This window comes from Tubulanus polymorphus, chromosome 2, assembly GCF_964204645.1.
Source record: "Tubulanus polymorphus chromosome 2, tnTubPoly1.2, whole genome shotgun sequence".
In the NCBI taxonomy this organism is placed as follows: domain Eukaryota; kingdom Metazoa; phylum Nemertea; class Palaeonemertea; order Tubulaniformes; family Tubulanidae; genus Tubulanus; species Tubulanus polymorphus.
The window spans coordinates 22763427-22776422 of NC_134026.1; the positions used below are offsets into that span (position 1 = coordinate 22763427).

The 12996-nt window shown below is 34.3% G+C and overlaps 2 protein-coding genes across 4 annotated transcripts; one reads left to right on the forward strand and one right to left on the reverse strand.

The window, feature by feature from the left end:
• Positions 1-483: 483 nt before the first annotated feature.
• Positions 484-2485, reverse strand: LOC141899758 (nucleoside diphosphate kinase 6-like). Of its 2 annotated transcripts, none has more exons than XM_074786267.1 (7): positions 2399-2485; positions 1568-1672; positions 1381-1483; positions 1262-1301; positions 1093-1176; positions 932-1008; positions 484-840 (listed from the first exon to the last, which is right to left on the reverse strand). In XM_074786267.1, the coding sequence occupies exons 2-7, from the start codon at positions 1658-1660 to the stop codon at positions 689-691; spliced, it is 549 nt and encodes a 182-aa protein (XP_074642368.1). In that variant the 5' UTR covers positions 1661-1672; positions 2399-2485; the 3' UTR covers positions 484-688. The 2 variants fall into 2 exon arrangements, with proteins under 2 accessions (XP_074642368.1, XP_074642369.1); XM_074786268.1 differs by having other exon boundaries at positions 2404-2482.
• A 352-nt stretch (positions 2486-2837) lies between these two features.
• Positions 2838-12758, forward strand: LOC141899299 (voltage-dependent calcium channel subunit alpha-2/delta-2-like). Of its 2 annotated transcripts, XM_074785519.1 has the most exons (22): positions 2838-2905; positions 3336-3538; positions 3615-3764; positions 3943-4100; positions 4296-4448; positions 4734-4898; positions 5010-5138; positions 5251-5379; positions 5471-5592; positions 5702-5805; positions 5888-6138; positions 6270-6414; positions 8382-8531; positions 8667-8777; positions 8854-9188; positions 9293-9448; positions 9543-9757; positions 10189-10390; positions 10475-10685; positions 10768-10906; positions 10987-11149; positions 11250-12758. In XM_074785519.1, the coding sequence occupies exons 2-22, from the start codon at positions 3371-3373 to the stop codon at positions 11455-11457; spliced, it is 3564 nt and encodes a 1187-aa protein (XP_074641620.1). In that variant the 5' UTR covers positions 2838-2905; positions 3336-3370; the 3' UTR covers positions 11458-12758. The 2 variants fall into 2 exon arrangements, with proteins under 2 accessions (XP_074641620.1, XP_074641618.1); XM_074785517.1 differs by lacking the exon at positions 2838-2905 and having other exon boundaries at positions 3305-3538.
• Positions 12759-12996: the final 238 nt, after the last annotated feature.

Below are 12996 nucleotides of genomic sequence, written 5' to 3' on the forward strand. Positions count from 1 at the left end.
ATCTTGGCATCATCTCGGTGACGACAAAATGGCGGATCAACGAGCGTCATGACAACAAAAGCTTTGTGCACAAAAATCAATATTTTTCCCAAATCTATATTTCAATTTGAAATAAACGATTAATACACGGAAAATCACCCCCTGATGAATATATGAAGCTTGATATTGAGTTAAAATGAATTTAAAGAATTATTTTACTAATTCCCGCTAATTCAGTAAAAAGAAATACGTTGTTGAAAACGCACAGGATCATTTCAAAACGCAAATCATCAAATGAGCGATTAATTCAATTATTTGATAAAAATTTTTTTTCTAATTATTTTTAATTACATATGAAAAGATATCATTGAATGTGGGTAATTATCATTACACGTAAGAAAAATTAATTGTAATTTCAAATAATTTCAAGGACTGATGCTAAGATTAGGATTAATAACTAAAAAGATTTAAATACATACAAAACAAAGACTTTTCATTTCCCAAAACTAGTTTATTGTTAACTTTATAACAAAAATCTCACTTACAATTCACCACGCAAACTTGTTTGCAATTTTTTAAAATATCATTTTCTAGTTGATATTTTCGAAATAGTGAGTTTTAGTTCGATTCCTCATAGTCTCTAGATCAAACGATGAAGGAAGTGTAAAAAGCAACCTTCGACAAAATGATCCTCAATCTTTCACTTAATTCAAGACACATGTGAAGGATAATGTTGTTTTTTCTCTGCATCATAAGAAACATTTCCAGTTCTCAAAATAAGTTCTTCATCGTTAAACCACATTTGATAATCGAATTCCGGAAAGAAGAAATTGATTTCTTTTTTAGCTGATTCTGCAGAATCTGTAAATAAAAGAAACATTTTGCTTATATAGCTTATATGTTTACATAGGAATATTAAATGATAACAGGAACATAAGGAACATTTAGATACCTGAACCATGGGTTCCATTTCTTGTATCAGTAAGCCCATATAATCCACGTAGTGTGTTTGGCTGTTCATATAATGTCCTGAAAGTTTTCATTTTTACTAAATTAACTCTCTCACAACCTTTACTCTCATTTAGTGACTTATTTTATTCTGATAAATCTAACCTGAATACTTTTGTTGGCCCCATCAATTTTCTCCATTCAGCTATAGCATCTTCTCTGGCTAGTATATGAGCATACAGTGGTCCACTGAAATATAAATATTTGTTTCAAATAATTTGACAAGGACCCAACATTCTTTATACATCTTGCAGCATAAAAATGTGAAATTCACCTTGACATGTAGAGCACCAGTCTGTTGTGGAAGAACTTCCCTGAAATTAATCAGAAAATGCTTTTTATATCATAAATAACATTTTTGGACTTTTTTTGCAATAAATGACGTTGGCCTACCAGTATGTTCCTTATAAAATTCAGCAGCTCTCTCTTGACTTAATTTCAGAACTTTAGACCGAACAAATAAGAAATTATTCTGTAATATCCGATCATGGATTCCCTGGAATGGATAAGACAAATTAATTAATCAATTGAGAGGTCTGTTATCTGGGCATTCACAATATTTTTATTTGAATAGTCTTACCTGAATGAGGTGAGGTTGGGCGACTAGATCAGGCTTCAGTAAAGCTAGCGTCAGTTGCAAGACATTGCGAGTCACCTGACTATTGATTGGCATTGCACGAAGTACCTAAAATAATTTTAAAAATTCTCGTCTTACGAGAAGAAAAAAATTTCTTTCACAGGGGTCTGATGCAACTTCTTTTCACACCAAAGCCTAGCATCATAGAGCTCAGGGTCTTGTATCAGAGTTGTAAAAATCTTTTAATCCAGAATAATTATTTTATTGACACAGTATCAACAGATTGAAATACTGTGTCTTATCAATTTAGTTTTTTTTTACACTGATCGAATTCGGAGATAAAAAAAACCATGACGCTCCTTTGAAAAATTATGTGTCGTTAATCAATTTGAGTTTCTTGGTTTTTTTTAAAATTCAGATTGTGACTGACATAACTTTTTTTCTCAAGTGCTTAGCCTATTAATAATAAATCATATATAGAACGTGTACGCGTGGCTCGTGTAGGTACAAAAACGATAAGCTGTTTAGTCCAGTCTACTGTCTAATGTAAAATAAATAGGCCTTTTAGGCCTACTAAAAAAATGTTTTAGACACAAACAGTATTTCGGCAATTTAGCCATTGGCTGCTACAGCATGGCATCTTTCATTTTGTAAGAGACGAATTTCAATACACGCAAGAAGGCACTTTAATGTTAGTAGTAGTAAATTGAGTAATTAAATACAATAATAGGCCTAAAAATGAAATGGACATCAAACTATGGACCCAAACTATTTTATTAATGTTTGAACACAGTTATGGTAAACAAAACAAAAAGGTATGTGTAGGCTTCTTACTCAACTATAGAATTATGTACACGTTGAATTATTAGGCCGAATTATTTCCACATGCAAGATAAGATTTGAAGTGACCAGGGACATCTCGAATTATTAGAGGGCTATACACCAGCCAATCGGATGTAGCCTAGCAAAATAAGATAACGTCACTGGCCACAGTTTGAATTTGCACCAATCAACAATGGCGTGGCATAAAGCAACCGAGCAGAAACGTCAATAATTGGACATATTCTGTTGTACTATCCACATAACATCGGTTGAATATTGTTGTCGATCGGAATAAAAAATGATTGGCTCAATAAGTTAAGAATATAATCAAATTTTATATTATGGTTTATGCATGTTGCATTTGATATTTGATTTAATGAAAATCTGTTTCAAATGTCAACCGCTGATAAACTAGAGAAGGCATGTGTAACACATAGCAGATAGGAATTGCCCCCAATCAATAATTGTCGGGTTCTGTTCGATTTGAGCGTCATAAATATGATTTTGTGCACCAATTAGGTATTTATTGTTTAGTAAACATGGGTCGGTGCTACGTCTAGAATAATTATTACCAAACACAGCCCTCTTTTGCTTTATGTTTCATTGAAATAACTGCAATAATGGTCTGGCGAAAGTACAACAGCAGGCAAGTGCTCTCTGTTCCACCAGTAGATGGCGCATTAGTTTTTAATTTTTTGTTAATTATCCGTATAAATTAGTGTCTCAAATAAATTATATTTTGAATGTTAGTGTGAAGCTGTCTCAGAACTAATAGTTGATGAGATTTTTTAATAATGATTTTTGGAATTTTTTCTTACTGAAGTAAATTGATACGCAACCCTCTGTTGTTGGCTCTTGGCCTTCGTGCTTTGCAATTAAAGAAATTCATTTTTCTTTTTTATCCAGGGAGAAGGAGAATGTAGTTGTTATGTATGTTTACAACAAATAGAGGTATAACCTGTCTAGACGAAGACAGTTGGCATAATGGATGGCTTCGCAGTATTGAACATTATTCTGGTTTTCCTGATAACTTTGAATTTCCCGACCAAAGGAACATACCAAACATTCTTGAACAGTAATGATGAAGAAGATGGAAATCTATCTGGAGATGTGCAAAACTGGGCTGTGCTTATTCAGAATTACATATTGCAGGTAGCTACCTTGTTTATTTGTCAATTAACCAAATGGCTACCTCAGATTTACTCTTGCTCCTCCTTTCTACCTATAGTTAGCCAGTGATGGAATTAAGAGAGAATATACTCAGAGCTATTTCGATAAGGCAAGTTATACATTTGAAAGGAAAGATGGTATGGCAGTTGTAAGGAAAGTACGCGATAAGCTTGGAGATTACTTCAGTCAAAAGAAAAAGGCAGCTCAGGTAAAGCCATGTGTGGGATCACTTACTAATCAACTTGTGTATTGAAAATTGTATTCAGAATTTTGTCATAGGAAACTTTAATGTCATGTACGTTTACAGATTTAGGTAGATGTCTACTCTATATTGGATTTGCAAAACAGAAGGTTGTAGTTGATTAAGTTTCATGTTTCTGTTTCAGAGAATTGCTGACAAGATTGTGGAATTGTATGAAGAGTTCCAAGCCAATAACGGCTCATCGAAGATAGCTGGACTGAAATCTGTTGCAGCATTGTCCAAGGATACGTATAAAGATTCCGATGTACCATCCAGGCTTCCCGATGATATGATATTCAGTCCGTGAGTAAAAAATGATTTTTCCAGCTTACGTTTTCCACCAAAATCAGAAATGTGAAAGAAGAAAAGTGATGGTGTGGAGTGATTTTTTGAATTATATTGATAAGATTTTCTCTCACTTTGGTCAAAATATGTGTGAGATTTTGCTATAGGCTTGGATAGAAATTGACTTAATGCATTTGATATGCTTTTTTTCAGCTACTTCAAACAGAAGGTTAGCTTGAATCATTCTACTGTAAAGATTTCGGATGAAGTGCCGAGAACTGATCGAGGTGTAATCGATACAGTGATGTTTACAAAAGAATTAGAGGAGATATTTAAACAGAATGCCGCTGAAGATCGGTTGCTCAGGTCAGTAAATCTAGAAATATCAAGAGCTGTCAATGTTCAATTCATGGTAATGCTTTGTATAGCAATGCACAACTAGTAGTGAGTTAGACCTATCTGTATGAGATAATGATTAATAGTCTTCTGTGCTGCTAATAGATTGTTGTATTGATTATTGTTGTGTAATATAAATATTCGCATAGCTGTATCTACTGAACAATGGAATCAATCACAATACCATCGATATTCGAAATGCATGTAAACATCTTAAAATTTCTTACGAAGTATTAATCTTATATTGTTTTTCAGGTGGCAATATTTTGGATCAATCACAGGAGTTTTACGAATGTATCCCGGCCGAGAATGGGAAACAAATTTTGCCGGTTTCTACAATGATTATGATCCACGTACTAGACCCTGGTACATTGCAGCTACTAGCGGACCCAAAGATGTAGTTATAGTTTTAGACTGTAGGTGAGTAAACGAATCCCTATTTTAGATGTGATGCCTGCAACAAAATATTTAATTCAAGATTAGTAAACAGTAAATTATTGAAGCATCAAACCACACTTTATGAAATTTCAGTATTTCAATGAATGGTGAAAAGTTCACCATTGCAAAAGCAGTTGCAAAGACAGTCATCAATACATTGACAAAACAAGATTACCTGAATGTTGTGTGTGCACGTGCCAGTCATTGGGATGAAGTGGGAAAGTAAGTCATTAAGATTCATGCCACTGAATGAAGTGTGTTGATGTATAAATCAAGCAAGTCCGCCAATTGAAATTAGAAAATTAGATCTGCATCTAAACTGTTTTGGTTTCAGGTGGCACTATTTTGATACTGAAGTGTTAAGCTGTCAGCGAGATAAAATGGTACCAGCCACTGTTGCTCATCGAAAAGATCTGATTGAAAAGATCTACAGTTTAAAACCGGGTGGAACTAGTGAAATGGAGTAAGCAGAAATAAACTTGAATGTACAGTGTACGCAAGTAACTCAAATTGAGAATATTTGTGAAAGATAATTGATATTTTTTACATCGTAGGAAAGGATTCGATATGGCTTTCGATTTGCTGCAAAGCCAAGGTCGCACTGGTTGCCATTCATTGATTGTGTTTGTTACTGATGGTAAAGATACAGATGGGGAAAATGTTCGTTGTGGACCAGGTACTGAAAACCTGTGCTTCATATCAAAACACCTTTTGATTAAATAAGCTTATTAGGATTCAATATTTACATTTATATTTTGCAATATTTTCGTATCGTTTGAATCTAGGATATTACACAAGGAGTGGATATGTTCCAGGACCAATTTGTAAATACAACTGGACAAAAGTGTGGGATGTCGTCGAACGACTTAATTTCAGAACAATACCTCAAGTAAGTCCCAGGACCTTTTACGTGAAAAGCACATCTTTGCGTTACACATGTACTTTTTATTCCTAATTTATGATATCTTTAGGCGAGAATCTTTAGTTATCTGACAAAAGACGATGGTGAAGTATTCCCAGGTCGGTTAGCCTGTGCCAATCGTGGAAGTTTACGTAAACTAGAAAATGGTGAGAACCTCATTACACAGATGCACAACTATTTCGGATATTTGTCGCAAAGTTCCAAGAACTTCCATGGTTTGTGGACATCACCATATTTAGATGCTTGGGGTCTGGGTCTGATGGTCACGCATGCAGTGCCGGCAATCAGCAAAGATGGAACGTAAGTTTCAAGCAGAAATTACTTTGATTTATCTAAAGTGGTATGAATAATGGATGTATGATATTGACAAAAATATTTTCAAGGATAGGAAAAATTTGCGATCTATTTCAAGAGCAAAGTTATTTGTTTAGGACGATTGGTGTAGCTGGTATCGATGCTACTCTAGATGAGATCGAAAACTTCTTGACGAAACATCAGTGGGGTTCAGTTACATCGTTTCTGATGAATAACCAAGGACAAGTCATATTCCATCCTCTTCTGAAACAAAGCACGACTGTGAGTATCTCCATTTAAACGTAGGCTTTCTTCAACTTAAATAAAATGAATTGTTCAATCGTAGTGGGAATTGATGCAGATTTAGAAACATGCGGAATATGTTGCAGAAAATCTATTTTACTGTAGTAAAATTTCTGTATTATATTCATTTTCATTCAAGTACCTGTAGTGAAATTATGTACCGGTACCCTTGATTATTTAATTACATATAAATTACTTAATTACATTTTTTTCATGTGAATATATATACTGTACATATGTTTATTTGCATTTAAAAAATTGCTTATTGTTCATTCTTTGTGACATATGATTTCTCTCCAAACTTTTGTTTTATATCAAATTTTTGTGTTATTACTATTTGTGCATTATATATTTTCTCCTCATATCGACAGGACTTTGATCAAGCTTGTGAGACCAGAGAATGCCTCGTTAGTTTTACATACATGTATTCTTCTAACCGCCCTAGTTCCTCAACACACTCGGAGGGGGTAGGGGCACTCGTCTTTCTTTTCAATTTTACATTAGTCATCAAGCACTCTATGGTGTATAGTAGTAGTTCCTAGTAGAGTCTCTACCCCATAACTGTTCAAATGGAAGAGTAACTTATTTCCAACTATCTCCTTGATCCCATTAATGTAACAATTTTAAGTACAGCTGTAAATATGATATGTTTCTGACAATTTAATTGATTGATTGCTATTCAGTAAATCTACTGATCTTTAAAATCCTATAAATTGTAACACAATAAAGATAATTATAATCTTGAAGGCAAATTGTTCTGAATTTCAAAGCTTTGAAAAAGCTCTTAAAATTTAAATAACAGTATAGAAGTTGTTAATTCACAAAGATTTGAAGACACTGTACTTAAAAAGTCTTCGATGAATGACTGTTTACCAGTAGTCGGTGGTTAGAGGATTATTTTGCTAGCTTGTTGCAGACGTGTATTCTCTTGGCTCTCGGTTCACATGATTAGAATCATGTCATATATGAATCCGATGCATTTACATTTTTGAAATGTACCGAGTTTCTGTATTTTATGCTAATTCTGTGTATGATTTATTCAAAATTAGGAACCTATCTACAAGATGAGCTCAAAAAAGGTCAAGTTTTGATATTATTTCTTCTACAATTTATAATATACATAGGCCACCAGTTTGGGACACGTGTCTCTAGATGAGAGGTTTTACGGCACCATGCAGCAATATAATAACCTAAACACCAACCATACATAGTGAGTGTACGTAGTTGTCTCACATTATCAAATTTTCAACAGATGACCTGGTGAAAGTATTGCCAAAACCATAAACTGAAAACCATGAAAATTTTCAAATTTTAACAAAAACTCATAAGATTCTTTATCAAAAGAAGTACACGTAAATCAGGTTTAGAAGACGTTGACTATCACCATCATAATTCACTAAAATATATCAGATTCCTCCTAATCTTTCTGTAGTGAATGCACATAATTCATTTCTAAGACTCACTAGTTGTCTTTTATATCATCATTATTAAAAACTATGTATAATTTAATCTATTAAAAACTATAATTTCGTTTAATTTATATAATTTTATCGTAACATTTGCTAAATACCCTACAATTTTGAGTTTTACATGCTAAGTTATTTTATTTGAATAAAAACCATGCAATTTATTTATTCATTCTTCTGTAAAAAAGATATAGTCCTTAAATTTTAACACTTTATTATCCAATAATATTTTAGTGGGGTGTAGAGATTTGCTTGTTGCATTTTGATTTTTCCTGCTCTGCTTTGTTCAGAACATGCAATTTATGTTTCCTTGTTTCTGTTTCGATGTATCCAACTGAACACTGCGGTTGGATTTGGAGAAATTTGTCACCCTCCTATTCTTTTTTCTCAGAATAATGAATTTCCGCATGGTCTGGACTGGAGAGGATTCACCGTTGATATCTGCACAATTGACTATAATTGCAAAATGTCTTTTTACAGCTGGTAGACGATCCCATATTTATTCCAATACGACAACTGGAACAAGACAAAGAAGGCCAACCTGAACATTTCAATACAGTTGAAGAAAATATGAGAAGGGGACAGACTGGGAAATTATTCATAAAGAATGCCAGAAGAGGAATACAGAAGGTATGTCTGATAATGAAAGCTACAATAAGCGGAGGTGATCCAATCCAAGTGGTCTACTACCGCAGTATTTGCTACACAGTAGTTTGGGAGCCAAGTAGTTTGCTATGATAACTCATATCATTGTCATATTTTCAGGGAGACTATCGAGCCGGTGTCAAATTCATACAAGAACCGGTGACTTACTACTACTCAGCCCTGAATGATTCAGAATATTCATTTGCGTTTACTCTAGCTGAAACAGATACTGTAAGATATGAAAACTTTTTAGATTGAACTTCGGCTCATTTTCAATGCTGAAGTATTTAATCATTGATTCTTTCAGGTTTTCAGACGATCACAACAGCCGCAAGATCTGTCGAAATATTGGACTAGTTACTTCAACTTACTGATTGAATACAATCGAACCAAATCGCGAAAGGAACTTCCCGGAACATTTGAGGATATGAAGGTGCTGGAAGACACTGAAAAGTATCCAGGACTTCGTGTTACAGAAAAGTATTCCAGTATTTTTCTTGCTCCTAAATGCCATTGCGATGCGAACAAGTATTTTTACGATGATGACTTGGTTCAAAAAACAATCGATGCACATCGTTACATAAATAGCTATGATCCAGATATTGGTTGCGCTGCAGGTGGAAAGTATGAAAAAGGAATCAGGTGTGTAGTATGTAAGATTGATTGATTTGAGTCTTTTGGTTTCACACGAAAACTAGGATATTCAATAGGTGATGAGATATTAAGTTATGGGTTTGTTGTTGTAGAGCTGATGTACTCATTTCGCAACCGATTGAAGAAATCTGGAGGAAACGTAACTTTGAATCGATAGACCAAGTGAAATGGACATATGTTGGTATGAGAAGTGGTGTCTTTCGAACGTACCCTGGGCATCGTTCTCGCAGAACTTATGACCCGACTAAGTATGCGGGCTTGAGTCAAATATATGTACAATAACAAAATTAATGAAGTTTATGAACATTAACTTATTTTGACTTCCTATATCCCTCATAACAGGAGACCCTGGTATCTAAGAACTGTAGCAGCTCCAGATAAAACGTCTGTATCAACACCATATATGGACTCTGCCGGTGTCGGCAAAATTATCACAATTTCTCAAGCAGTTTTTGAAGGTATGATGTCACGAACTAATGCAGAATGCCAAAATAAATCCAAAGATGGACGTTTACCAGGTGGATGTATCTGTGACAAAGATGAAGATTGCATAATAGGTTAGTCACTTTTCATTTAGATGTAGTCATGCTGCGCTTTTTAGCCCCCTTGGAGGACACACAGTTTGATCAATTATATTGAGGTTTGGTTATGTATCTCTCGAGGGCCAAGAACAATTGGGTGTATCAGAAACACAATGGCCATCTTAGTTTCATCAGTGTGAAACTAGGTACTATTCCATTTATCTTGGGATCTATGCAAATTCTTTTTACCACATTGAATTGCAACGTTCTAGCTTATGGCATTTAATATCATGTGATTGTTGCGTGTTTCAGAGTTATTGGTATATCCATTGAATATTGGACCACTTCCCAAATGGGAATGGTGTCCCTGGACCCCTAGTTAGTTCTATTCAAGAAAATGTTCTTACAAAGAGAATGAGAACTTCATATCAAATAACATATTTCTGAGATCATTTTTTCTGACATAGGTTACTGTTATATAAGTAAAGCTCCTGGACTCAGCGATAGTCCTCGATGCGCTACTGAACGTGTAGAAGCTGTTACAAGTCTCGACATTGCTTACAATGATTTCCACGATCGAGCGATGAAAATCATGGAGTCCAGTACAGGAGAAAGAAATTGCGGTATGATGTATAACTGTCCAGATGGATCACAAGGCTGTCAGACAAGGTATTAAGAGCTTCTATCTTTCAAAAAGCCTGTAGAGAACTGTAGATATCTTAATCATTCCTATGCACTTTTCTTTCAATTTAGATGTTATTTATTTGACAATCGAGCGAATATAATCGTTGATGCAGACTTCAAACTCGCTGACGCTTTAGACACGAGTAAATACAAAGGTGTTACTCTCGGCAAAAAGGAAGGTGAAGTTATGAAAGAGTTGGTTTATGTACATAAGTTCTTCCATCGAACAGAGAGTATTGATTTTCAAGGGTCTTGTAGCATCTCCCCTTCAAGACCAAAGGTATGTTCTTTGAAATTTTTTGAGTTTTTTGTATCTACAAATAATGCTTTTCAGTTGTTATGGTTATTTGAATATTTTCCAGGTTACTTTGATTGGCATTCCAACCAATCCTGAAGCATTAGATGACTATTACAAGGACAAAGGTCCCATTCCGAAGTTTTCAAATGAATATGGTTGTATTCAAGATGTGGTTGGATATGAAGCAAATTACTCTGCGTTAGGTTAGTCCGCGGTGTATTTCAAAATTGACTTGCTTATCGTACCAGTTGAATATGTACAAATGTCACATCCTTTTTTATAGGCCTTAGTGGCATGATCACCGGAAATGTGTCTGGTCCATGTATGTCGGGTTTCTACTATGTTACTTCACTCCCAAAGACGAATTTGTTTCTTTTGACGATTGAAAACTGGAAAAGAATTAAGGAGAAAAATTTCTACAATTTCAATTGTAAAATTGCAAAAAGGTATGCTGATAGAAAAATTAAAACCATTTAATATGATGGAGGTTTATTTTGAAAGAATTTAGTTTGCTTAATGTTTTATAAATTTTTGGTTTGTTTTAAGCATTGTCAACTCTGGAGCTTATCGTATCATAAATGGAACATGCGCTCAACGGGAGTCTTCGCAGCAGAGTCTGCGGGCACAGGGTAAATGTCCACTGCTACGAGAGTTCGATGTCAAGTGCTATTTCCAGCATGGGAACCGTGTACATCCATATTTCACATTGTTAGGAACGTTGTTGATTTTATGCATAACATTTTCTATCACTTGATAGAAATGGTGTTAATGTTTTTAACAACTTGATGGCTATAAATTCCCAGTAAAATAATATTCATAATAGGGTCCAGTTATGAGACAAGTAACAATATACAGTAATATGATTTATTGTCACTTAAATTTTTGACCGACCTGACACTATATGTCACTTGTTTTGCATTTATTGTTTGTGAATGTAGGTCTTTATCTTGGTGCATTTTGTTCATGAAATAATCAAATCTACAATAATTCATGATGCATTTATGTTAGCTAGAAATTGTGTTAATGCAATCAAATTTTTTTCATGAACAGCGAGCATTTACGCTGTATGTATGCATAATATTGAAACATAAAGAATTCTCTTGCACGTTTGTAAATGTAATAATGATGTTAAGGTACTTCATTATTTTGTGATTCATTGGATTGCCTCTATGAAATCATGTTAAGAAATTCACCAACTTTTTCTGTGAACCTTTTGAACTGCTTACAGTCGTGAGGTTATATTAGGGTGATCTCCAACCTTAAGTTGTGTGCAATAAGTCTGTATAGGCTCCTGGTATTGATTAGTATTATCCTCCCTTATACATGTATTAAAGATAATTTAGGGAAGGAATATCAAGTTTGCTATATACTAATTAATACTAGGCCCTACTGTAGGTAGTTAAATGTGTGTGCTTTTACTTTACAGTATGTTTGAATCTCTTGATTCAATGATTTTTGCAGTTTTAAGTAGTATAATCAAAATTATTTCTGTCTCAGAAAATTCGCTGTTGACTTTGATGCTATTGCTAGTGGGCTATTGCATTCACTTTTCGTCCTTTGTCATTCCATCTATGGATATAATTAAGTGTCTTTTGGAAATTTTCAGCACGCTTTGATAAATAGTTTGATCTCTAGTTTGGCCTGATTTTTGTATGTAATTCTTAAGAAGCTTCAAACAAATTGTCTTGAGGTTTGGTCGTTTGTATCTTATTTGTTCTAAAAGAGGTCCAGTTCTTCTGGCGCCTATTTTGTTCCAAGAGTTCCATAGCTTCTCTTTTATGAAAATGGCAAGTTTCAAGGCCTTTGGTTTCAGTATATGTTCACCACAGGGGCATTGGAAATGGAATTGCCAGATTTTTTTTCATTTCTAACTATCCGAAGTGGGCATGGCATCTATGGACCCCTAGTTTGTTTTGTTTACAGAAATTTTGTCTCAACTTTATGAATCATTCCCAAGATTTAAAATAACATTGTATTTCCAGATAAGTTATTAACAAGTGGAATAATGTGCAATTCTAGTGTCTTTGTCTATACCGACCGGTACCGTACATAAAATCGTGTTAACAGTTTACTCAATTTTATACATTGTTTATCAATAAAGAAATAAAGCAATGGTTTAGAAAAAAATGAATTAACTTCCACTTACTATTTTACTACAGTATGTATTGTACTATTTGCTATTTCCATGATTGCACCTTTATGGCAATTTATGGGATTCGAACCCGCTATCTGTACGTGCTGCCATCTGGTTGCCTTAAACAGTACTACACTGACCTAAATAGAAGTAGAGCTC

Bases quoted from the DNA above. Each gene is read 5' to 3' on its own strand.
- LOC141899299 (XM_074785519.1), top strand. From the start codon at position 3,371: ATGGATGGCTTCGCAGTATTGAACATTATTCTGGTTTTCCTGATAACT. The intron at 5,806-5,887 runs GTAAGTCCCAGG...TGATATCTTTAG, and splicing joins ATTTCAGAACAATACCTCAA to GCGAGAATCTTTAGTTATCT. The intron at 10,391-10,474 runs GTATTAAGAGCT...CTTTCAATTTAG, and splicing joins TCACAAGGCTGTCAGACAAG to ATGTTATTTATTTGACAATC.
- LOC141899758 (XM_074786267.1), bottom strand. From the start codon at position 1,660: ATGCCAATCAATAGTCAGGTGACTCGCAATGTCTTGCAACTGACGCTA. The intron at 1,484-1,567 runs GTAAGACTATTC...TATCCATTCCAG, and splicing joins CCCAACCTCACCTCATTCAG to GGAATCCATGATCGGATATT. The intron at 1,302-1,380 runs GTAGGCCAACGT...GATTAATTTCAG, and splicing joins ATTTTATAAGGAACATACTG to GGAAGTTCTTCCACAACAGA.